Source organism: Monodon monoceros, unplaced genomic scaffold, assembly GCF_005190385.1.
Source record: "Monodon monoceros isolate NGI ecotype Baffin Bay Population unplaced genomic scaffold, NGI_Narwhal_1 Super_Scaffold_1, whole genome shotgun sequence".
NCBI lineage: Eukaryota > Metazoa > Chordata > Mammalia > Artiodactyla > Monodontidae > Monodon > Monodon monoceros.
Window position 1 is genome coordinate 60,084,056 of NW_021703765.1, and position 26,567 is coordinate 60,110,622.

A 26,567-nucleotide genomic window follows, 5' to 3' on the forward strand; every position below is an offset into this window, starting at 1 on the left:
TGAGTTAATTGAGCAAAGTGGAGAGTGGTACATGATGAATGCATAGAGATAGGTAGGAGTGGGAGAAATCTGTTATTCTAAAGTCAGTAGAAAGCCACAAGAGGATTATATGAATGAGGTCATTTATTCTATGTTTTTAAAAGATAACCCTGATCCAGCAAGGATACAGAAGACTTGGAACAACCCTATCAACCAACTTAAACTAAATGTCATCTATAGAACACTTCGCCCAACAACAGCAAAATGTACATTCTTCTTAGGTGTACATGAAATATTCTCCAGAATAGACCATAGAACTAATATCAATACAATTAAAAGGATTAAAACCATACAAAGTATTTTTACTACCACAGTAGAATTTAATTAGAAGTCAACAGCAGAAGAAAATTTGGGAAATCCACAAATATTTGGAAATTAAACCAAAAAAGATTTTAATAACCTGTAGGTCAAAGAAGAAACCACAAGGAAGATCGGAAAATATTTTGCACTGAATGAAAATCAAAACACATCAGGATGTATGGGATGAAGCCAAAGCATTGCTTAGAGGAATATTTTTGGCTGTAAACACCTATATTGGGAAAGAAAACAAAGATCTCAAGTCAATAACCTAAGATTCCACTTAAATAATGAGGGGGTGGGAGAACTAAACCCAAAGTAAGAAGGATGGAAATAAAGATTAGAGGGGAAAATAAATGAACTAGAAAACAGAGAGACAATAGAGAATATCTGTGAAATAAATCCTTTATAAAGATCAACAAAATTGACACACTTGACCAAGAAAAAAAGAAAAGACAAGTTACCAAAATGAGGAATGAAGGGAATTTACTATCAAATTTACAATATATAAATGGATTATAAGGGAATAATATGAACAATTTTATGTCAACAAATCAGACAAATGAAATGGACCAATTCCTACAAAGACAAAAGGACCCCCAATACTGAAACACTCAAGAAGAATTAGAGAATCTGAATAGTAAAGAACTTGAATTAATACTTAAAAATCTTCCACAAAGAAAAACTCAGGCCCAGATGACTTCACTGGTGATTTCTATCAAATATTTAAAGAAGAAATAATGCCAGTCCTTCACAAACTCTTACAGAACACAAAGGAGGGACTACCCTGGTGGTCCAGTGGTTAAGACTCTGAGCTCACAATGCAGGGGGCCTGGGTTCGATACCTGGTCAGGGAACTAGATCCCACATGCTGCAATGAAGATCCTGCATGCCGCAACTAAGATCTGGTGCAGCCAAATAAATAAATATTTTTTATAAAAAGAACACAGAGGAGGAGGGAATACTTCCCAGCTCATTCTTTGAGGCCAGTATTTCCCTGATACCACCCAAAGCCAGGAAAAGACATCACAAGAAAAGAAAACTACAGACCAATATCTCTTATGAATATAGAGATTAAAATCCTCAACAAAATACTAGCAAACAGAATCTAGCAGCATATAAAAAGGATTATACACCATGATTAGGATTTATTCCAGTGAGGCAAGGAAGGTTTAATATCTGAAAATCAATATAACACTATTAATAGAATAAAGGAGAAAACAGCATGAAAATTTCGATAAAGTATTTTAAATCCAACATCCCTTCATGATAAAACTCTCAACAAACTTGGGATAGAAGGGAAACTTCACTGTGATCAAAAAGGCATCTACAAAAACCTACAGCTAACATCATGCTTGTTGAAAGAATATTGAGAATAAGGCACTGATGTTCACTCTTGCTACTTAGGTTCTAGCCAGTGTAATCATGCAAGAAAAAGAAATAAAAGGCGTTCAGATTGGAAAAGAGTAAGTGAAACTGTCTTACTTGCAGATAACTATATATAGAAAATTCTAAAAACTCCATCAAAAAACTATGAGTTCAGCGAAGTTACATAATACATGATCAATGTACAAAAAACAGTTATATTTCTATGTGCTAGTACTGAACAATTCAAAAATGATCTTAAGAAAAAATAAAATGCCTAGGAATAAATCTAACAAAAAAGTATAAGTTTTGTACACTGAAAACTATAAAATATTGCTGAGGGAAATTAAAGATCTGAGTAGGGCTTCCCTGGTGGTGCAGAGATTGAGAGTCCGCCTGCCGATGCAGGGGACACGGGTTCGTGCCCCGGTCTGGGAAGATCCCACATGTCGCGGAGCGGCTGGGCCCGTGAGCCATGGCCGCTGAGCCTGCGCGTCCGGAGCCTGTGCTCCGCAACGGGAGAGGCCACAACAGTGAGAGGCCCGCGTACCGAAACAAACAAACAAACAAACAAAAACAAATAGTACACATGGAACTGGGATTTGAACTCAATGACGTGAATTTTGAATCATTCTCTTACCTCTCATGACTGTGCTTTTCTATCTGTAAAAGGAAGTTCTTGCCACTTCTAGACATATTCTATGAATTTACTTGATCAACATTTTAGCTTTATTGGTATTGGGACAATTTTCAATGTGTCCAACACTCTTGGGTTGGATATCATCAAAGAATCAGGAGAAAGGGAGCAGGAGAAAAGTTTCAGCGCTCTTCAGCAAGGGCTGCAAGGGGTCCTGCTTAAAGTCTGTATGACATCACAGTCTTGTTCAACAAACTCCAGACTGCTAGAACCTGTAGAAAATTGAAAAGGATTAAGTAGGGACAGATAAAATGAAGACTTTTAACAGATTTTAAGCTCATGGGATTTGTTATCTCAGATATAGTATAGCTTCTACTGACATAAAACTTTCTTAAAAAAATTAAATTAGGTACGTTTATTAATGTCCTAATGGAAACAAGGGACACTCACTGTTCTGAAGGGTATTCTTAATCTTTTGTGGGTCCTCCTGCCCTCTGCCCTCCTTATTTTCAGAGTTCTGAGGAACATGGTCGAAGTCTAACCTGAGACATTAGGGGATGTGACAAAAGATGTGCTTTCTCTGCACGAGGGTATATAGGTATTTAGGGGCTCTTAACATACTATCAAAAATTTTAATTGTAATACAGACTACACTTATGTGAATAAAGAAACATATATGTAGGGCTTCCCTGGTGGCACAGTGGTTAAGAATCCACCTGCCAACGCAGAAGACAGGGGTTCGAGCCCTGGTCCGGAAAGATCCCACATTCCGCGGAGCAACTAAGCCCGCGAGCCACGGCTACTGAGCCTGCGCTCTAGAGCCAGCAAGCCGCAACTACTCCGCGTGCCCGGAGCCCGTGCTCCGCAACAAGAGAAGCCACCACAATGAGAAGCCCACGCACTGCAAAGAAGAGTATCCCCCACTCGCTGCAACTAGAGGAAGCCCATGTGCACCAACAAAGACCCAACACAGCCAAAAATACATAAAAATAAAATAAATTTTTAAAAAAAGAAACATATATGTAGATTTGCAAAGAGGAGTTAACTGGATTCTTTTTTCAGCAATACTTTGCAAATAATAGATCTTAAATGTACAACACATGTTGGCAAAATAAATAACAGTTGTTTGCTGTTTCTTCAATGATCATATTGTAATGTCAATGGGAGATTGTCACCCTGAGTGTGAGAATTTCTAGCTACAAACTGTTGCATGTGTAGCAAATAGGGATCTGCACAAAATAGATTTTAAAAATCACTAAATATACGTAAAGGAGTAGCCAACTAAATATTCCATGTATAATTTCTTCTCCTTTATTTTAAAGGGAATATTTATGGAACCCACATATCTGTTTATTTTTTTGGCCGCAGTGCACAGCTTGCAGGATCTTACTTCCCAGACCAGGGATCGAACCTAGGCCCTGGCAGGGAAAGCCCTGAGCGCTAACCACTAGACAGCCAGGGAATTCCCTCAAAACCACATATCTTGAATCTGTATTTTTTGGTACTGTTCTCATTTTTCATAAAATTCACTAGAGGTCATTCATGAAATATAAATAAAATTATATCATTATAGGTAGTTTCAAATATGTAAAAGTATAATTCACAATAAGTTGTTTGTCAAACAATATATTTTAGCTTTGTAAATATGACCATGGTTGGTATACTACATATCAATCTTCATTTGAAGTTTGCAAAGATAGCCCAACTGTTAAAAATCTATTAATGTGATATACCACCTTAAGAAATTAAAGGAGGAAAAACTGATCATCTGATAGATGCTGAAAAAGCATTAAATAAAATTCAACATTGATTAGTGATTAAAAATTACTGTTAAGAAACTAGGCAGAAAAAGAACATTATTAACTTGATGAAAGGTAATTTTCAAAAAGTAAACTTATTGGTGAAATTTTTAAAAGCATTTCTATTAAAATGAAGAAAAGCGTAAGGGATCCCTCAATCTTTGCTTCTTTTTGCCTTTGTCCTGGAGGTTCTGCCAGAGAAATAAGAGGAGAAAAAGGGTATCATCATTCATTAGGTGAGAGGGAAGGACCAAAGAAGGATTTCTAGAGAATGGAGGACCAGAAGACACACTGTGGGTTTCACCTTCAAGCTGTGTCACAGGCTTTCTGGACACCTGCCCACAGCTGCCTTCCCTTTAACTCTGTGCTTTCTCTTCTGCTTCTTAAGCTCCTGTCCCTCCCCACACCTAATATCCAACCCATCACCCAGCCAGCAGTCCTGCTTGTGGCTTGCTTCTCCTTTCAGCAGCTCAGGGAAAACTCGGAGGGCCAAGAACTGCCTCATCCCGAGACGCCGTCCCTCACTGTGGATCCTGAGCATTTCAGCTCCATGCACCTGCAGACCTGGCCTCTTTCTCTCTTCCATCTCAGCAAGGACTTAGGATCAGAATTTGCTTCCTCTTTAAGCTTTATCTTTAGCTATTAAAAACATATGAACTTGCAATTTATGCTTCCTTTACCCTACTTGGGATGTTGCTTTTCGATATCTGGCATCTTTCCTGTGGATGATGGTAGGATGAAGTTCTCCAGTGATGTTATCTGCCTCTCAGACTCATCTGTGGAATGAGTTTAAGTGTTTTTCATCACTCCCTGGCTTGGGTCTCAATAATAGCACTGTCTTGAAGTATTGTTTTGGTCTTGGTTTCCCCCATAGTCCAAAAACATGGTGAACACACACACTCTTGACTTAGTCCACAAAATGCATATTGGGGCTTGGGACGTCTTTTCATTTACTTCTGTGTTTGGACAGATACACAAGGATTGATTATATCTTCTACAAACTTCACAGCTTTCCTCTGACCTTTGTTTATTCCTACATAGGAACCAAATGGATTAAATTTTTACTTCCTCCTTTGAAATTTATTCTCCTAAAGCTTGAGGAGTTTTAACCAGGAAAATACTTTAAGGCCAGTGGGATACTGAGTTAGCAAAGAAGACTAACGGAGAAGGTTTCTTTATTATTGGAAACTCAACACTGGTTATTTGACGTTTATAATGTGCATCCTGCCTGCTTCCAGAAAGATCTCAGATGGCATACAATAAAGCAGGCAGGCAGAAGGGAAAGCAGGCGAGCAGGGATTCTGTGTGGCAGTCTGGGACAGGCAAATTCAGCTGCAGCAACTTAATGGCACCTTTGGCTTACACAGACCCTGTAGTTTATACACTGAGTACTTGTCCTAGTACTTTGGAAAGGCCACCCCAGTGATAGACTAGCTAGATATCTATAGAAGAACAACTTCTTCCTCAGCCCAGAGTTCTCATATGTGTATTGCTGTATGTGCTTTGTATCTTGTCCTTCTTTTTAGTAAATATTTTATCTCTCTAGCTATAGAAGTTGTACCTACAGCAAGGCTGCGCACAAGGAACTGAGCTATTACAACACAAGTCAGTGAGATTCTCCTCGTGTGCTTTAGGGAAGGAAAGGACAGTTGGAGCATTAGTATTGTTGGTATGTCACGTTACTCTGTCCCTTGACAGTATTTCCCCATGGCTCCTAAAATCAGGGACCAATAATTCTACTGGTACCTGTTGCAGAAGATCATCTTTTTGAATGCGTCCCTGAGCTCTGGGCTCCGGAAGGCATATATGAAGGGGTCAATGACGGCATTACACATGATCAACACACCGTTCACCTGGAAGAGGGACATGTAGCAGGCACAGTAGGGATCAGCTGGGCAGAATGTCATCAAGAGGACATGAAGGACAAAGGGCGCCCAACAGAAAATGAAGACCCCGAGCAGAACAGTCAGTGTGACAGCCCCTCTCATGTTGGCTCTGGGAAGCGTGGAGGTCCTCCTGGCGTGGGAGCGGGCCAGCAGGAACATGTGCAGGTAGAGGCACAGGATGAAGGCCAGCATCAGCGGGAACAGCGCTGTGAAGGCGATCACCGTAGGGACGTGATGGGAAAAGGTCACGATGGTGATGCCGCTGCCCATGCAGCACGTCCAGATGACCATCAGGACGACAAGGGCACGGCGCGGGGTCACGATGCGGTGGTACCTCAGAGCGTGGAAGATTGTGATGTAGCGGTCAGCGGCGATCACAGACAGGCTGCAAATTGAGCCAAGGAGGGAGAGGATGAACAGGGAGTCCACCACGTCGTCTGCTGTGGTTTCAAAACTGCCTTGAGGCTCGAGGTAACCCATGTTTCTGAACATGATCAGGATGTTTTCCAAGATCTTGTACAGGCTGCCCAGCATATCGGAAATAGCCAAGCTGCAGATGAAAAAGTACATGGGCGACTGAAGATTCTTATTCTTGATCACAGTCAGAAGGACCATCAGATTCTCCAAAACCCCAACAATGGATATTGTGAAAAATATCTCTTCTGGCAAAACCACAGGAGGACAGTCTGAATTATTTCTTGCTGTACTGTTGATGCTTTCATACAGGTTGATAATGTGTTTCATCTCTCCTGCACGTGGTTAAGACAGGGATGTTACTGGGACTTGACAGAAAATTTGATTGATTCTTCAGAATCTTTTCTTCTCTGTAGTTCTTGCTGAAGACCTGAGGTGAAAACCACACAGTCACCTAAAAAAGTGTATGTAGGAATATCAGTTGCAAAATAGATCACAAAATAAAAACAAGCCATGTTAGCTTTGAGGAAGCTCTATTGCCTCTGCAAAATATAATGGTGGAATATTTAAATAAAACAATTTACTGGACCCTCATCTTTTAAAAAATCTTTCCTAAATATATTTTTATTTTTAATTGAAGTATAGTTGATTTACAATGTTTTGTTAGTTTCAGGTGTACAGCAAAATGATTCAGTTATATATATGTGTGTATATATATATTATTTTTCATATTCTTTTGTTTATTTTCTATATAGTAACATATACCTGTTAATCCCAAACTCCTTTTATTCCTCCCTGCTTTCCCCTTTGGTCACTGTAAGTTTCTTTTCTATGTCTGTGAGCCTGTTTCTGTTTTGTAAGTTCATTTATATCATGTTTTTAGATTCCACATATAAATGATATCATATTTGTCTTCCTCTGTCTGACTTACTTCACTTTGTATGATAATCTCTAGTTCCATCCACATTGCCGCAAATGACATTATTTCATTCTTTTTTATGGCTGAGTAATATTCCATTGTATATATATACCACATCTTTTTTATCCATTCGTCTGTTGATGGACACTTAGGTTGCTTCCATGTCTTGGCTATTATAAATAGTGCTGCTATGAATATTGGGGTGCATGTATCTTTTTGAATGAGAGCTTTCATCTTTTCCAGATATATGTGCAGGAGTGGGACTGCTGGATCATATGGCAACTCTATTTTTAGTTTTTTAAGGAACCTCCATACTGTTCTCCATAGTGGCTGCACCAATTCCCACCAACAGTGTAGGAGGGTTCCCTTTCCTCCACACCCTCTCCAGCATTTATTATTTGTAGACTTTTTAATGATGGCCATTCTGACTGGTGTGAAGTGATACCTCGTTGTACTTTTGGTTTGCATTTCTCTAATAATTAGTGACGATGAACACTTTTTCATGTGCCTGTTGGCCATCTGTATGTCTCCTTCGGAGAAATATCTATTTAGGCCTTCTGCCTAGTTTTTGATTCAGTTGTTTGGAGTTTTTTGCTATTTAGTTGTATGAACTGTTCGGTTTTTTTTTTTTCTTTCTTTTTTTTTTTTGGCTGCGTTGGGTCTTCGTTGCTGCACATGGGCTTTCTCTAGTTGTGGCGAGCGGGGGCTACTCGTCGCTGTGGTGCACAGGCTTCTCATTGCAGTGGCTTCTCTTGTTACAGAGCACGGGCTCTAGGGTGCGAGGGCTTCAGTAGTTGTGGTGCACAGGCTTAGTTGCTCTGCAGCATGTGGGATCTTCCCAGACCAGGGCTTAAACCTGTGTCTCCTTCATTGGCAGGCGGATTCTTAACCACTGCGCCACCAGGGAAGCCCTGTTCGTATATTTTTGAAATTAAGCCCTTGTTGGTCATATTGTTTGCAAGTATTTTCTCCCATTCTCCAGGTTGTCTTTTCATTTCGTTTATGGTTTCCTTTGCTGTGCAAAAGCTTGTAAGTTTAATTAGGTCCCATTTGTTTATTTTTGCTTTTACTTCTTTTGCCTTAGGAGGCTGATCTAAGAAAGCATTGCTACAATTTATGTCAGACAATGTTTTGCCTATGTTCTCTTCTAGGAGTTTTATGGTGTCATGTCTTATATTTAAGTCTTTAAGCCTTTTTGAGTTTATTTTAGTGTATGGTGTGAAGGTGTGTTCTAACTTCATTGATTTACATGCAGCTGTCCAGCTTTTCCAACACCACTTGCTAAAGAGACTGTCTTTTCTCCACTGTTTTCTCCTTTGTCAAAGATTAATTGACTGTAGGTGTGTGGGTTTATTTCTAGGCTCTCTATTCTGTTCCATGGATTCATATATCTGTTTTTGTGCCAATACCACATTTTTGATTACTGTAGCTTTATAGTATTGTCTGAAGTCTGGGAGTGTTATGCCATAAGCTTTGTTCTTTTTCCTCAGGATTGCTTTGGCAATTCTGGGTCTTTTGGGGTTCCATATAAATTTTAGGAATATTTCTCTAGTTCAGTGAAAAATGTCATGGGTAATTTGATAGGGATTGCATTAAATCTGTAGATTGCTTTGGGTAGTATGGCCATTTTAACAATACTAATTCTTCCAATTCAGGAGCATGGGATATCTTTCTATTTCTTTGAATCATCTTTAGTTTCCTTTATCAGTGTTTTATAGTTCTCAGCTTGTAAGTCTTTCACCTCCTTGGTCAGGTTTAGTCCTAGGTATTTTATTTTATTTTATTTTATTTTGGACACATATTTAAAAGGGATTTTTTTAAAGTTTCTCTTTCTGATATTTCATTGTTAGTGTAAAAAAATGCAACAGATTTCTGTTTGTTAATCTTGTATCCTGCTACCTTTCTGAATTCACTTATAATAGTTTTTGTGTGGAGTATTTAGGTTTTCTTTACAGAGTGTCATGTCATCTGCATATAATGACAATTTTACCTCTTCCCTTCCAATTTGGATATTTTTAATTTCTTTTTCTTGTCTAATTGTTGTGGCTAGGATTTCCAATACTATGTTGAATAGGAGTGGTGAGAGAGAGCATCTTTGTCTTGTTCCATAATTTGGTGGGAAGGCTTTCAGCTTTTCACCATTGAGTATTATGTTGGCTGTGGGTTTGTCATAAATAGCTTTTATTATGTTGAGGTATGTACCCTCTATACCCACTTTGGCAAGAGTTTTTCTCATGAATGGATGTTGAATTTTATCAAATGCCTTTTCTGCATCTATTGAGATGATCATGTGGTTTTTGTCTTTTGTTGATGTGGTGTATCACATTAACTGATTTGTGTGTGTTGAGCCATCCTTGTGACCCTTGGGATGAATCCAGCTTGATTGTGGTGTATGATCCTTTTTATGTGTTGTTGGATTCAGTTTGTTAATATTTTGTTGAAGATTTTTGCGTCTGTATTCATCAAAGATATTGGCTTGTAATTTTCTTTTTTGGTAGTCTCTTTGTCTGGTTTTGGTATCAGGGTGATGGTGGCTTCATAGAATGACTTTGGGAGGGTGCCCTCCTCTTCAGTCTCTTGGAAGAGTTTGACAACGATCAGTATAAGTTCTTCTTTGTTTGTTTGGTAGGCTTCCCCAGTGAAACCATCTGGTTCTGGACTTTTGTTTACAGGGAGGTTTTTTTTTTAATTACAGATTTTATTTCACTTCTAGTTATTCGTCTGTTCAAATTATCTATTTCTTGATTCAGTTTTGGTGGGCTGTATGTTTCTAGAAACTTGTCCATTTCTTCTAGGTTGTCCAGTTTGTTGGCATATAACTCTTCACAGTATTCTTTTTTGTTTCTTTGTATTTCTGCCATATTTGTTGTTATTTCTCCTCTTTCGTTTGTTATCTTGTTTATTTGGGTCCACTCTTTTCTTCTTGGTGAGCCTGGCCAGAGGCTTGTCAATTTTGTTTATCTTTTCAAAAAACCACCTCTTGGTTTTATTGATCTTTTCTGTTTTTTTGATCTCTATTTTATTTATTTCCTCTCCAATATTTATTATTTCATTTCTTCTGCTGACTTTGGGTTTTGTTTGTTTTTCTTTTTCTAATACTTTTAGGTGGTCATTTAAGTTGTTTATTTTAGATTTTTATTGTTTTTTGAGGAAGGCCTATATTGCTATGAGCTTCCCTCTTAGGATGGCTTTTACTGCATCCCATAGATTTGGTATGGTTGTGTTTCCATTATCATTTGTCTCAAGGTATTTCTTTATTTCCTCTTTGATTTCATCATTGACCCATTGGTTTTTTGGTAGCATGTTGTTTAGTCTCCATGTAATTTTTTTCCCTCATTTCTGTTTCTGTGGTTGATTTCTAGTTTCATGCTGTTGTGGTCAGAAAAGATGCTTGAAACAATTTCTAGCCTCTTAAATTTGTTGAGGCTTTTTTGTGTCCTAGTATGTCATCTATCCTAGAGAATGTTCCATGTGGACTTGAAAAGAATGTGTATTATGGTTGTTTTTTGTTTTTGTTTTTTGGATGTAGTGTCCTGAAGAGGTCAATTAAGTCTAACTGTTCTATTGTATCCTTTAGGATCTCTGTTGCCTTACTGATTTTCTGACTGGAAGATCTGTCCATTGATGTGGGGTGGGTGTTAAAGTGGGGTGGGTGTTAAAGTGACCTACTATTATTGTATTCCCATCAGTTCCTCCCTTTGTCTGTTAGTATTTTATGTATTTAAGTGCTTCTATATTGGGTGCATATATGTTAATGAGTGTAATATTCTCTGCTTGTATTGATCCTTTTATTATTATATAGTTGGACCCTCATCTTAACTGCTCTGTGAAAACATATTTAGTGGAATTTTGAGCCTAGAGATAAAGATTATCCTGTGCTTCTCCCCTTTCCCTCCTTATCTTTCTCCTGAATCCAATTGCATGTAAAGTGGGTTAGAACAAGTAAAGAAGTAAAGATTCAGAACAGGAAAGCACATGGTCACCCTTCCTCAACTTGGATGTGGTGGCAGGTTCCATGAATTGACAGGATGTTTAGGTCCTTTCTTTCCACTGCTTGTCTTTCTGGGTCACTGCCTGACCCTACAGCTTATGGAAAAGGCAAAGATGTTGATGTACTATTCCCATAGTTGATGGTGCAATATGTGTTTTCACTTCTGTTTCAAAGGGAGAACTCACAGATTTCAGTTCCATATTTTAGGGTAAAAATGTATTTGATTTGGTAATACTGTTTATAAATTTGTTTTCTAATTTGGTGGAGCCATAGACTACTATGGATGCTCAAATGCTATTAAGAAACTACCCCAGGGCTTCCCTGGTGGCACAGTGGTTAAGAATCCACCTGCCAACGCAGGGGACACGGGTTTGAGCCCTGGTCCTGGCAGATCCCACATGCCACGGAGGAACTAAGCCCGTGCACCACAACTACTGAAGCCTGCGTGCCATGCTCCGCAATAAGAGAAGCCACTTCAATGAGAAGCCCGCACACCGCAACGAAGACCCAACGCAGCCAAAAATAAAAATAAATAAAATAAAGTTAAAAAAAATAAAATAAAAAGAAACTACCCCAGTTTAACATTCAATATAAGAGGTAAAGTTAAATTATTCTTCATAATAGGAGAATATAATGGATGTTTTAAAAGTTTTGGCTATTTCTTTAAAAAAAGGAATGTGTCTGGTAAACATTAAAAGCAAAACAACATTAACTATTTATAAGATCTTTAGTAGAAAATGAAAACAATCCAGTTTGTGCTCTTTATCACCTAACAAAATATTATAACTTCATTTTTCAGATTCTATGGGAAAAAAGTACCAAATGGGCGATTATTTTCCAAATTAATAGTGGAACTCTTACATTCCTTGAGACAGCAACCATCTTTACTTTTCCCACTTGTCTCTGAAAATGCCTTTTAGACCACTGAGGTCTGGACTTCAGTGAGCGCTGAATCATGGCTTCAATGCCACTGCCAGGGAGGGTGGTGCTCCCCAGAGTGCTTTCAGTCAGTGAAAACAATTGCTAAAATGATGGCCAAACAAAGCATTTTAGAAAATGACACCAAAAATTATTATCCCGCAATAAAAAGAGAATCAATGTATTCTTAAACCAGCAGGTGTTTTGGTTTTGATTGTGTTTTTTTCTTTTTCTTTTTGCTTCCTGCTGATTCTGGCCTTGCTATGAGTGTGAGGTTGTCAACTGATTAGCTCTTGTGCACACCCCCAAGGAGGTCACACTCAGTGTGGAGCTTGACGGTGGCCAAGTCTTGGTTTGTAGAGTCATCTTTTACATTTCAGTCCTTCTTATATTATTTTTCACCTCCAGGATTAATTCCTTGTCTGAAGACCAAGCTCTTTGATCTTAAACGTCAGTAACCAGAGTCTAGAAGGCTCCATCTCTGTCTATGGTGTTGCCCTGGGGGTCATTGAGGGGGAAGGGGCATGATGGAGGAGGACCAGAATCTGACCCAGCAACAACTTTTGTTCACTCATTTGGCTTGAGGGGTAGGTTTTGGGCACAAAGAAGAGAATTGGGAGCAACAATAATCACATAAGGACCACAAAAAGCAAAACTGACTTCTGGTTTTGGGCTGGGTCTCGAGGAACACGAGTCACCAGAGTTAATGGCATCACAGGGCAAATGAATGTGGCTCCAACAACTGTTACGCGGCATAACTGGGCCGATGTTGTTTGCAAAAGCCAAGGGAGCATGGGCAACTGTAAAATGAGATTTTTATACTGATTATTGTCTTTGACCAGAAAATGTAAAATATCTAATTTTCATATTTTTGCAGGGCTCTAAGAGAAAGGAAAAGGCTTTATTATTTGTTATTAAATTCCTGTTATGTGCCAACTGGTACAATGCCACATGCTGTGCATGGCATCTTATTTTAATCCTCTTGTCAACAGTACAAGGTAGTCTTATTTTCCCCAATTTGCATCTGAGGAATTGAGGCAGAAAGGCCAAGATACTGGCCTGAAGTTCCATAAGCTATAAGAGGCAGAGTTGGAATTTAAATCAAGGTCTGTTTGGCTCCAGAGATGAGTATCTGCTAAAAGAAATCACTTAATCTTAGTGCTTCTATAAATATTTATCGGATAAGGAATTTTTATTGGCTTTAGTAGAAATGAAAATAAAATAACTTAAAAACCTTAAACCTGTACATATGACCAAGTCAGGATTGTTTTTCCAATTCTCTCTCAAAGATTATTAAAGAAATTCAGAGAAGAGCAAGGCCCCGCAATCCCCTCCTTTAGTTGAGAAGGGAGAGTGATGGCACGAGGCCTTGAGTAGAAGGGCTGCAGGCATCCTGGAGATGGCGGGCAGTTTGGGAGGCTCCCCTGAACCTTTCTGGAGACAAGTCAGCAACACTGTGCCTGTGTTCTCTGTGCTCCTGGGGGTTGTTGTATGGCTCTTTGGGAGAACAGCTGGGAAGGAGGGTAGCATGGCTTATTTTTCTGTTGAGTGGATAAGTGGTTTTTGTTATAGGGCTTCCAGGCTTTTCCAGCTGATGGAGTTTTAGAACCTAGGCTTCAGAGAGAGCCAGTGAGGAACTGAGGTCTGGGTTCCCAGGAAAGGTTTTTCCCAGAAACTTTTCAAACCCCCTCCTCTTGGGTTTTTAGGGAGGCTTCATTACACAGGCACAGTTGATTGAATCACTGGCCATTGGTGATTGACTCAACCTCCAGCCCCTCAGGGGTGGAGTTGGGTTCCCTTGCAACCAGCCCCCATCCTTAGGTTACCAGCTTTCTAAAAGTCACCTCATTAACATAACAGAAGACAACTTGATTGTTCTCCCCACTTAGAGAATTCCAGCTGTCTTGTGAGCTCTGTGCCAGAAAAGAGGAGGAAGACCAAATGCATGTCTCTTATTATAAATCACAATGCCACAGGGCTGCTGTCTGCATCCCAGGTCTGTGCTGCCCTCTCTCCCTGTTTTCACTAGATGCATGTAACATTTTTATTTCATTTTTGAATAGGTACTGCAGTCATATATATTTATATATGTATATTTGTGTATGTGTAGATATGCATAAATAGTAAAAAGTCTTCCTCCCAACCCTCTATCCTGTGTGCCATTACCACTCCTCAAAGAGGTGATCAATCTTCTGGAGTTTCTTTATGCCCATAAAAGAAAATAGGAGTATGTGCATCTTCTCCTGGGTATTAGTTAGGGTGAAGGGGAGAGGTAACAAGAGCAACAGGGGAGCCTTCAGGCTGTGAGGCAGGTCTGGCTCCTGGGGGCAAATAAGAGGAAGAAAGGGGGAGTCTCAGACCACAGCACAGATCTGGGAAGTTTTGACCTGGCCAGTGGGGAGTCCTTGAGCCAGCTGCCAATTAGAGGAATCCTAGCTCCAACAGAAATAGACTGTGCCCAGTCATGGACTGGAGGCAGTCTGGAGGAAATAGGACCTCAGCAGGAACATGGTGGGATCCAGACACAGAGCGCTGGGCACCAGTCAGCCCTACTTCCCACAGCAGATCTGAAAGGCCCATTTCCATGGCCAGCATGATCCCCTGCCCTTTGTGTTCAACAGTCAGTGTATTGTACATAGTGTTTTGTACCTTGTTTCATCTTGGAGACTTTCCACAAAGTAGATGGATCACTTTCTCATTCTTTCTCCTCCTCCTCCTTCCTCCTTTTTTAAAAAACCACTACATGGTATTCCATTGGGTGGATATGTCCTACGTTATTTAATCTGTGTGTATTGATAGTCACTTGGGTTGTTTCAGACATTTTGCTGTATAAAGAATGCTGTAATGAGTAATCATGTAAGTATATAATTTCTCATGTGCATAATGAATTAGATAAGTTCACAGAAAAGGAATTGTTGAGTGAAAGTGTATATGCATCACTGGTCTTCATAGATATTGTCAAACTGCCTTCCAGAGGGGTTGTGTCAATTTACATCCTCACCAGCAGAGCACTTTCCCCCCATAGCCTCCTCAATACAGGGTTATCAAACTTTTCGATCATTGCCAACAAAACACCTGGTAGGTTTTGGTCTACATACTTGCCATGCATGTTGTTACCTCCCTCTCTGTTACTCTGATATCCCATCTCGGGCAGACTCTCCACCGCTGTTGTGCTCTCAGGGCATTTGAGACTTTCTGATCTTACCTCCTACTTCTGTCTCAGTGCCGACAAACACACCAGACCCAGCCTCCCTCGACATGTGGCTGAAAGAGCCACCCAGCATTTCCTGTTTGGGTACAAACTGTCCTTATAACTGATTTCTATTTCTTGGTCTTAAATTCAAAAACAGAAGAAAAAGAGTGGAAAAAATGAGTAGTGAAATAAGCTAAATATGATCCAGTAAAAAAAGAAAAGATGAAAAATAGGGGGGAGGGGGAAGGGTAAGCTGGGAAAAAGTGAGAGAGTGGCATGGACATATATACACTACCACATGTAAAATAGATAGCTAGTGGGAAGCAGCCACATAGCACGGGGAGATCAGCTTCGTGCTTTGTGACCACCTAGAAGGGTGGGATAGGGAGGGTGGGAGGGAGGGAGACACAAGAGGGAAGAGATATGGGGATAAATGAATATATATAGCTGATTCACTTTGTTATAAAGCAGAAACTAACCATTGTAAAGCATTTATACTCCAATAAGATGTTAAATAAAAAAAAAGAAAGAAAGAAAGAAAAATAGGAAACAATAGCAAAGTCTTAAAAACCAACATGCAGGGACAGGTTAGGTTTTACATAAATTTAAAGTAGCTGAATGGTAGACTTTGTCTTGAATGGACCAGTTTACCTTAGTGTCGGGTTGTAGGGGGTCAGTGTCCTCTGGCATGTTCTAAGTGTTTTGAATATTACTCTGATTGCATGTTAAGATGAAGCCCACTGAAATGTTGGAAGCCACTCTTCCGAAGAGTTATTTGGATTTTCACCAGAGCTTAGTGGCTCTGGCTGAAACTTAAACCATGGAGGGTGAAGCACAGGAATGGGGCAGGGTGGAGGATGTGGGTTGGTCCGGGAGCTTACTGCTTCCCCTCGAGCAGACTCCCCAACCTCCCTGCTGCCCAGCACCCAACTCCACTCAGCACTGGCACTCCTGGCAGGAGTCTGTGTGATGGTTGGAATGTGTGTAACCTGTCAGCTGTCTTGCCAAGGCACTTGCCCGCTCGCCCCAAGGAGCTGAGCACCTGCCAGTCCACACCTTCAATCCCAGGTGTTTGACTTGAATAGGCAGAACACTTTGAAGGACTTCTCATAAAAGTAATTGAACAAGTGAACAAATTGAAAAGATTCTGCTTTTTGTGAGGGACTTTGTAAGTGATGGGAATCTTCAGTCTGTGTGGTGGGTACCCCTTTCCCCTGGTACCTTTCTACTTCAGTGACTGTGCCTTTTTTCTTCATTTGCATTGTATAATGTAATTGGAGAAAAATCAATACTCAATTAATTAGTTGTGTGTATAAAACTCAAAATCTCCTATTTTGTTAGTAATTCAATTGAGTTTTCCCTGGCCAGCGAGACAACACATTTATATCAAACTCCAAAGTACATAAAAATGGTAAGGACAGCCAAGTGACAGTTGAGACTAGGTGAGATTACTGTTACCTTAAAGGGGAGGAGGGGGAAGCAAAAGCTATGATAATTAATATAAAGCCCCCTTTTTTCAACTGATGGGAAAGACAAGCAAAAAATATTTCTTAGTGAAAACATTCTCAGCAGCATACCTGACAAGCTTAGGTGTCTCCAAGGCCCTTCTGCTTCAGCAACTCAATTCTGCTGCTCATTGTAAATATTGATAGGGCTCTAAAGTAAAGTTAGCAAATCAAGGAGCTTCAACATGGAAGTTCTCTACGCTTCAGGTGATTCTAAGGGAAGAAAATGCACACTGGGAAAGAATCACTTCTCTGACTTTTAGTAACAGTCCTAGCATTCTTCAGATTCCTCACTACCCCACACACCGCAGTGTAACATGCATCACTTTGGGCCAACTGTCAATCATACAAATAAATTAATTCCAGAAGGCTGCAAAGAATTAAACCAAGTAATAAATCAGGCTAAGCCTTCACAAACCACTCCACAGCAATCAACAGTCTTCATGTCTAAAAAGCATCAGCTCAGTGTCAGTGGAAAGGCTGAATCACTGAAGTGGAGAGGCTGAGTTTGTAGGATATTTAGATCTGCCACCTTGTTTAACTATATTCCAGAGAAATGGTGCACTTTTCTGGCAAGAGAGCTAGATATGTTCATAAGAATACAGTTGAAGACGCTCACCAGAGAAATAATCATCGAAATCAAGAAAAAGCATCAAAGAAATAGATATCCTTAAGCCTTGTCATATTCAGCTCCCCCGCATGCACATGGGGACAAGACTACTTAGTTCAGAGCTCTTGCGTTACGTTTGGGTTATATATGACACTACATGTAAATTACCCAGCCCAGAGCCAGACATGCAGTGTGGGCTCCATAAAGGAGTTCTCATTGTCTACAGAATAAAATCCATTTTTAAAGCACTTGGCATTTACGGCTGTCTACAATCTGTCCCAGGCTAACATTTTTTTGCCATGTTTCCCAGTATTCTATGTAGAACCCACCTTCCAGCCCAGTTTTCTTATCATCTCCAGGAAGCTTAGCACATTTTTGCTTCAACATTTTTACTACTGTCTTCCCTCTAGAATTCCGCAATCTCTCCTCTAAATCCTACTTTTGTTTTAGCCCCAAGTCAAGAACAAACATCTAGAGTGTCTCTGCCTACCACTCAACCCAGGTGGCCTTTCTGCTCTCACGTCCTGAAACGTGTTTTGTTCTTGCCTTGCATTTGTCATGTGGCACCCTGTGCCTATTTGAAAGGTCAGCTTCCGGTGTTTGTGCTGTGTCTCCTGAGCAGCAGGTAACCCCCTGGGTCGGGGGCTGGTAGGTTCTCCCTCCTCCTCTCTGATCCACTTCAGTAACTCACTGAAGTGCCCAGTAACTATTTTTGATGTGTTAGAATGTGAACATCATCAATTGAATAATCAACAGTTTGTGTTTCTAGAAAGATATGTTTGGGGGAGGTATATAAAATGTGCAAGAAACAGAGTTAGTGGTTTTATTTTTTCATTGGCAGACCAAATTTCAGTTAGAATTTTGTGGGAAAATGAGTGCTTCTAGAGTTTAATTTTTTGGTTTCCTCTTATTTGAAGTAGCGCCTGTAAAATGAACAGCCTCACTCTCCTTGTAGAAAGGGTGAGGGACCAGCTCCCCTAGAGTCCAGGAAAACAGCTTTATCTGCAGGAGCACGTGCCTGGCCAAAGTTCTCCTGGGCAGTAAAAACAGAAAATAATGAGACTTTTTGTGCAGGAGAGAAAGGAAGAGGGTTTTTAGAAGGAAAGGGGCAAGTGACTAGCCTTTGTCAGTAGAAAGGAGTTGAAATCAGATGTCTTACTTGTTGAAAGAAAAATTGCCCAGCATCTGGGAATGTTTACTCAGGAAGAGAAAGAGACAGTGGACGGTCCTTCTCTAGGAAGAGAGAGGTGAATGTCAAATCCAGTTTTGTCCCAGAGCTCCGGGGTGGCTAGTACTCCGGGGGCTGCTGTGATGGGGTTGAAGTGCTGAGGACCTCGGGCGGTGGTCTGACAGTCCTGGGAAGCAGGCCCCGCCCTGGTTGTCCTGGGAACCACGCCCACCAGGACCAGCACCTCTGCGAGCTGGTGGAGCAGTTCCCAACAGCGGCACCAAGTGGCAGTGAGGAGTCCAGACAGTACTAGATGGACCAATGCCAGGATCACTGTTCAGTTTAGAGTCCGTAAACCACTGGGGTTTTAGAACATTCAGGATAGGAGGCAGCCCAGAGGAAGATACTGGCCTTTTTTCCCTACATAGCAGGCTGGTGCTTGAACATTTAATTCAAATATCAAGAGATGCGACTATTTTTACCATTACTTTGTGGAGCAACCCATACTGGTTACATGAGGTCTATATTAAAATATGACTTCTATGAGATATTCAGGATAAAAAGCACTGTATCATTCTAATGAGTAAAAGGAAATATATACTGTGATCAAAAAGTATAAGCCCGATATTATCAATGTAATTTCAGATTCCTGGGGTTCCATTTGGTTCAAATCAAAAGGTAGGCAGGTGAGTTGAGAAAGGCTTCTCCTAGAAGCAGGTCAGCCCCCTCCTTCACTTGGTACCAAGTTCTTTTCATACAGGAGAAAATACTGATAGTTGGCTGGAGTGAAAGTTGGAGGAGGAAAAGAGAAATACATGGTTAAAGCAAACAGTTTTCTATTAACATTGGAGCCTAACTGACAAATGACACTTCAGAGAAATAAAAATTGATGAAAAGATGAAAAAAAAAGTTATAAATGAAGGTGTTGTGAAAGATCATAATCACAGCTGATTTATTTAAGTTTCAATAAATATAAATTGCTCAAAATCCAGGTACAAAGTTTTGTTAAATTTAGGTGTCTAAAAATGTGTCATCACTAAAATGTGTCATCACTAAAAATCTGAGGATCCTAGTCACACACCCTAACCCAATAGAAGGTGACAGAGAGAGTTCCACTGTCACACTCTACCTTTAGGACCTACAAACCTGACTGAGCTGACTCAGTGGCTCTAAACAAATCATCAATGATACGAACAAAGATGTACATACAGTGATGCTCACTGCATATACATGTTAATGATAATAGTGGGAAACTGAAAAACCATACATATAACTGGTGACTGAGGATTGGTTAAATAAATTCTGGCAGGCCCATGATGTAGACCACTACTCTATGGTTAAAATCATGGTTCAGTGGTGCAGAGTATATATACACTCATGCAAAGGCATAGAAAAATCTCTGAAAGACATATGTCCAATTTTAATTGGGTGATGGAGCTATGAACATTTTTTTAAAAAAATAAACTTCTTATTTTAGAACAATTTTAGATTCATGGAAAAGTTACAAAGATAGTTTAGAGAGTTACCATACACAGCACACCGTTTCCCATATTATTAACGTCTTACATTAGTATGGTACATTAACCACAATGAACGGTACAATATTGACACATTATTACTAGCTAAAACCCATATTTTATTCATATTTCCTTAGTTTTTACCATATGCCCTTTTTCTGTTCATGCCCACATGACATTTAGTCATCTTTACATTGAGCATGTTTCATTATGCTCCTCTTGGCTGTGACAGTTAGACTTCCTCTGTTTTTGATGACTTTGACAGTTTTGAGTACTGGTCAGGCATTTTGTAGAATGTCCTACAGTTGGTATTTGTCTGGTGTTTTTCTCATGCTCAGACTGGGGTTACGGACTTTAGGGGGAGGAAGACCACACGAAGTAAAGTTATATCCTCATTACGTCACATCAAGGGACGTATTGTCAACACGACTTTTCCGGCATCACCTGGCTGAGGTCGTGTCTGTCTAACTTCTCCCCTGCCCATCTGACCTCTTTGAAAGGAGGTCAGTATGCACAGCCCACACCTCAGGAGTAGAGAGCTGTGCCTGCCTCTTGTGAATGGAAGAGCCACGTAAATTATTTGGGAATCTGCATGGGAGATTTGTCTACTGTCTTCCATTTATGATTTGTTCAATCATTGGTATCAGTATGGATACATGGATATTTATTTTATACTTTAGGTTATAATCCAATATTATTTTATTTATTTTGTTGCTTAAATTGTCCCAACTTTGGCTGTTGGGAGCTCTTGCAGTTGGCACATACCCTTTGAACATACCCTCACCACTGTGATTTTTTGGAACAATTATTTACCTTCTGCACTGCAAGATGTTCCAGGCTCATCTTGTTATTTTGTGCTATCGTCATGGAATCAGTCATTGTTCCAAGAATCACTGACTCCTTTTATTGGAGAATGGTGTTAAAAACCAAGATCTGAGGGCTAATGTGTATGTTGTTTCTGCGGTGTTGCTGCTCCTGAGCCCTTTCCACTAACAGAGTAAGGAGACACATGTGTATACACTAAGCCATGTGTGTACACACATCTACAAATACTTCTCTCTCCATCTGTATCTACATGAAGCTAAGTATGAGCTCATCCTGAAGTTTCCAGCTCCAGTCTCTTGCCACGTGGAGCCTTCTGACCTCCTCTCCTTGCTTACCTGTAACCTCCTGGCCCAACAGTGAGGAACTCAGCTCCTGCCAGGTGCAGGGCATCATTTAATTGCTGGGTCCAGATGCACACTTCCAGTGGTTTCAGACTTGTTAGGCCACATCCCTGTGGTGAACTGTATCAACTAGAGAGCAGATTGCCTTTGTCTTACAGTCTCTACTCATTTTCAAAGTCACTTATGTCAGCACCTTTCCCCCACCACATGCATTGAGGTTCTTTCATGTATTTATGATACAATCAGATTCTTTGGTTGCTTCCATCCTGAGACATTCTAACCTCCTAAATGATTCTTTTTTAATTTTGAAAACATAAGATTTGCACTTTATGCTGTAAATTTCTATAAGTTTTGACAAATGCATGGTGTCATATATTCACTATTACAGTATCATACAGAATAGTATCACCACCCTAAAACTCCGCTTGTACTACATCTATTCAACTTCAGTCCCTTCCCAAACCACTGGTAATATCTTATCTATTTACTGTCTTATAGTTTTCCTTTTCCCAGAACGTCATATAATGGTAATCACACAGCACATGGCCAGACTGGTTGTGTCACTTAGTAATATGCATTTAAGTTTCACCCCTGTCTTTTTTAGGCTTTCTAGCTAAACGATAGTTGAAGGACTTCTTGGTTGTTTCCAAGTTTTGGCAATTATGAATAAAGCTGTTATAAACATCCATGTGCAGATTTTTGTGATGAACATGAGTTTTCAACTCAGGTAAATACCAAGGAGCACAATTGTTGGATCATATGGTAAGAGTCTGTTTAGTTTTGTATTAAACCACCACACTGTCTTCCAAGGTGACTGTACCATTTTGCATTCCCATTAGCAAGAAATGAGAGCTCCTGTTGCTCCACATCTTCACCATAATTTGGTATTGTCAGCATTTTGGATTTTAGCCATTCTAATAAGTATTTAGTGGTATCTCATGGTCATTTTAATTTTCATTTCTCTAATGATAAATGATAAGTATTATTTTTATGTTTATTTACCATCTGTAGATCTCCTTTGGTGAGACATCTATTCATATCTGTTGTTCATTTTAAAATTGTATTGTTTGTTTTCTTATTGCTGAGTTTAATATTTCTTTGAATATTTTGGAAAAAAAGTCATTTCCAATATGTATTTTGCAAGTGTTTTCTCCCAGCACTATCTGTTGAAAAGTCTATCCTTTTTCCCTTGCATTGCTCTCACACACTTGTTGAAATCAGTTGGCTACATTTGTATGGGTCTGTTTCTGGGCTCTCTATTCTCTTCCACTGATCTTTGTCTATTCTTCTGCCTTGATTTCTGTAGCTATGTGGCTTTACCTAAGGCTGTATAGGATTCATTGTCTCCTGCGCAGGGCCCAAAATGTATGTTTAGCATTTTAAATTAATATTTTAACATATAAAAGAGCAAACTCCCCAATACACCAGCACATCCTTAAAATCTGTACTTTAAAAGCAGTCTGATTTTGCCCTGGCTTCTCTTACAATGGTCTCCACGTTAAAGGTCAGAGACGGTGCGGGGTGAGAGGTGTTCTTCAATGCTCCAGTTAAATATGAGGGGCACATTCTATTCCTGTTCCCTGCTCTCCCACCCGTTTCATAAATAAGAAAACTAAGGCTCAGAGAGGGACTTGCTCAAGGTCACTGAGCTACTGAGTCTGTCTTGCTCCAAGGCCCCACACGCATCGCTGGCACATTGCCAAGTGCATGTGGCGCCCTGAGTGTAAATCTTCTTCTGAATTTCTGTATCATTTTAATATCAGCCAGACTTCTTGAGATGACACCCACGCCCTTTACACACCTTCTTGTCTCTCAGCTCTCGGAGCCTCAGGGCCACCTGGCCCCCCCGCCCCACAGCGCTCCCTCCTGGACCCCCTTCTCTGGGCTGCCTTCCCTAAGCTGCCCCACCTGTGCTCCCGCCACCTGTCCTTACGTCCTGGCCCCGGATGCCACCCCCCAGCACAGACCTGCCAGCGTTTTTATGACAAGGCGGACGGATCTCACATGAGGTTAATTAGCCATTAAGTATTCAGGTGGGAAACATGCCTGGAAAACTAATGAGGTGAAGGCAGGTTGGCTTTTCTTTTTACGCTGAGCTGCCTGAGGTTGCCCTGAGGAATGAGAGGGTGATGGTGCTGGAGGGGGACACCCACACCTCCCCCCCTCCCACGAAATCCGGGCCACTGAAAAGCCAAGGTGCTCCATGGTGTCCCCTCCACTCGCCAGGGGGTGTCCTACCCCATCTGCTGGGGGCCCCCTTCTCTGGGCTCCCACAGCCCCGTGGGAGCTCTTCTCGAGGACTGAGTGTGACCTGCTGTCTCAGCCACAGCGGCTTCGCGGTCGCAGGCCTGGTGCCTCAGTGTGCATGGGCCTTTCCGGTCAGTGCGTGAACCAGTGAGGCTCATGACCAGCCCTCTGCACGCCTGCCCCTCCCAATCCTGCTCAAGGCCCTGCTCTCAGCGTCGGCCTCTCATCACTCTTTCAGTTCTTTCCCCCTTGGCTTTGCATGTGTGCGCATGCATGTATGTACGTACAGGTATATGCATGTGTGTACATGTGTATGTGTGTGTAAGTGTATGTGTTTGGGAGGAAGATGAGTGGTGGGATCATCTCAAGGCAGCTTAGGGAAATAAAAATAGGAAGAATAGCTGCTTTTGTGAAAAGACTGAGCCCTCCGTTTTGGGGAATACATATTCCCCGTGACAGAGCCAACCAAGCAAAGAGTGAATGTCTCAGGTCTGCAGTGACTGCATGGCTTTCCAAGTGACAACCACTTTGGAGGAGTATGTGATCAGGAATCTGCTTTTAATTCTCATTTATCCTACACCCTGTATTTTTGCCAAGGAAGGCAGAGGACCATTGAACTTGTAGATGAGAAAGGCAGAGTGTTAATTGCCCCAGAACCACAGAAAGTCCACATGTATATGTCGATGGCAGAGATGCTTATGCACCAGTACCAGAATGGAAACAGAAGGTTAATCAGGTAAAAGGGTGACTCTCAGGAGGTAAAAGAAACATGACGTTTTCTGCTCCTAATCCCATTAGGAAAAACCTGCTTGTAGTCCTGAATAGAGCTTGATGATGATGTAGCGACCAAAACTGTAGAGAAGCTAAGATATTCATCAGGAGGGAAGTTTGCTTTGGTTAGACATACAAGTAAGAGATTTTGTTGTTACAGTTTAATTAGAAAATAATGTACTCCCACAGGAAGATGAAAGACCATAATTTAAAAGATGAGCTATTAGGAATTCTGAATAGAATCTTTTCTCAAGATTTTTCCCTAAGTGTTCTATTTATGATCCCAAAGCACTTAAGAACCTGAGAAATTAGTAGAAAATGTACTTACTTTCAGCTCTGAAGCAGGAACTTTCTGGCCGAGATGACTGAGAACGAATGAGGTTTGAAAGAAAAGCAAGAGAAGGGCCTTGGGCTGGGACGCACAGAACAAATGCATCACTGGAGAGACAGTTGTTTGTTGTCATAACCTTGGATAAATGTCATTCGAAACGCACTGCATACTTCTGGTAATGCGAAGTCCGAGAAACGAAAAGAAGTGGTTGGATTAAGTCACAATTTCCATGGGCTCAGCTGAGCAAGGCTGCTTCCAATGTTCATGACAAGGTTTATGGCAGACGGCAGACCCTGTGACCTTGCTCCTCTTTTTTTTTTTTTTTTTTTTGCGGTATGCGGGCCTCTCACTGTTGTGGCCTCTCCCGTTGCGGAGCACAGGCTCCGGACGCGCAGGCTCAGCAGCCATGGCTCACGGGCCCAGCCGCTCCGCGTCATGTGGGATCCTCCCAGACCGGGGCACGAACCCGCATCCCCTGCATCGGCAGGCAGACTCTCAACCACTGCACCACCAGGGAAGCCCCCTTGCTCCTTTTTAACATCATTTTAGAGTTAGTTTTCAACCGAGGAATTCAATAAAATTGGATTTTGAGGAAATGGTTTTGGAAGAATTTGTTTTAAAATTTTAAGCAAACTACTCAAGGCATCTTGCAAACATTTAGCTCATTAATCTCTTTAAGAAGAGGGGAATAAGCCCATCATCCATGTTTCACAAGACCAAACAGTGAGACAGGGGCTGTGTGCCCAAGGCCCCGCAGAGCATGGGCTGCCACAAGAAGAAAACCTCGTGTGCTGCCGATTCTCCTCTGTCATTAAGCTTCACAGAATCCACCATCCAGAGCTCCATCATTCAAAGCAAAATTGTTCAGTTTAAGGGTACAACATTGTTGGATTTCTGTTTTCCAGTGCCTGCAGGGGAGGACTCCTGTTGGTATCAGGCACATTGATGTGAGTATTTAAATGTGGCCTGGGGCCAAGTCAGGGTGGACCTGGGGCTTTGGGGCTGAGTCCAAAACAGTGGCCATTTCTGAAAAGAGCAGCTCCAGCCCTGAGCTGAATGATGTCCCCACGTGAGTGGTCTGGAGAGGACTGAGGACAGAGGTCTGAGTCTGATTTCCCAGGCAGGGAAACACTTTTTTTTTTTTTTTTTTTTTTGCGGTACGTGGGCCTCTCACTATTGTGGCCTCTCCCGTTGTGGAGCACAGGCTCCAGACCCGCAGGCTCAGCGGCCATGGCTCACGGGCCCAGCCGCTCCGCGGCATGTGGGATCTCCCCGGACCGGGTCACGAACCCATGTCCCCTGCATCGGCAGGCGGACTCCCAACCACCGCGCCACCAGGGAAGCCCAGGAAACACATTTTTATAAACTGTCTTTCCTCTGGCCTGTCCCTGAGGTGAAGCATGTTCTCCTGGGCGCTGCCGGCACCAGGGTCATTCTAGGCCTCAGAGCATTTGTGAACACCCCTGAGCCCCACAACGGCCCTGGGGCCCACACGAGGCTGTTCTGCGGGCCTCTTTCCCACCAGAGCCACGTAGTTGAACAGTATGTAAAAGCTGGGCAGTGCCCCCAGAAAGCTACCTAGGAAAGAAGAGACACCTGTCCTCAACCCTCAGACCTGCTGTTTCCAGAACCTTTGCCAAAGATCTGATTAGCTAGTTGGGAAAGCTGGTGGCAGGTCAGGGAGCAGGCCCCAGGCAGGTTGGCAGAGGGAGCGCTGTTGGAGAAGGCAAGTCTTGGGGGGGTCCCCTCCGTGTAGAGGCTTGGGCGGCTCCATGTAGGAGTGAAGAGAGATTT

At 41.4% G+C, this 26,567-nt stretch overlaps 1 protein-coding gene across 3 annotated transcripts; it reads right to left on the bottom strand.

Moving 5' to 3' along the window:
• Positions 1–2,444: 2,444 nt before the first annotated feature.
• On the bottom strand, positions 2,445–24,822 carry MC2R (melanocortin 2 receptor). Of its 3 annotated transcripts, XM_029231875.1 has the most exons (3): positions 24,771–24,822; positions 5,884–6,867; positions 2,445–2,610 (listed from the first exon to the last, which is right to left on the bottom strand). In XM_029231875.1, the coding sequence occupies exons 2-3, from the start codon at positions 6,765–6,767 to the stop codon at positions 2,604–2,606; spliced, it is 891 nt and encodes a 296-aa protein (XP_029087708.1). In that variant the 5' UTR covers positions 6,768–6,867; positions 24,771–24,822; the 3' UTR covers positions 2,445–2,603. The 3 variants fall into 3 exon arrangements, with proteins under 3 accessions (XP_029087708.1, XP_029087689.1, XP_029087698.1); XM_029231856.1 differs by lacking the exon at positions 2,445–2,610 and having other exon boundaries at positions 5,874–6,867; XM_029231865.1 differs by lacking the exon at positions 2,445–2,610 and having other exon boundaries at positions 5,874–6,891; positions 24,771–24,819.
• Positions 24,823–26,567: the final 1,745 nt, after the last annotated feature.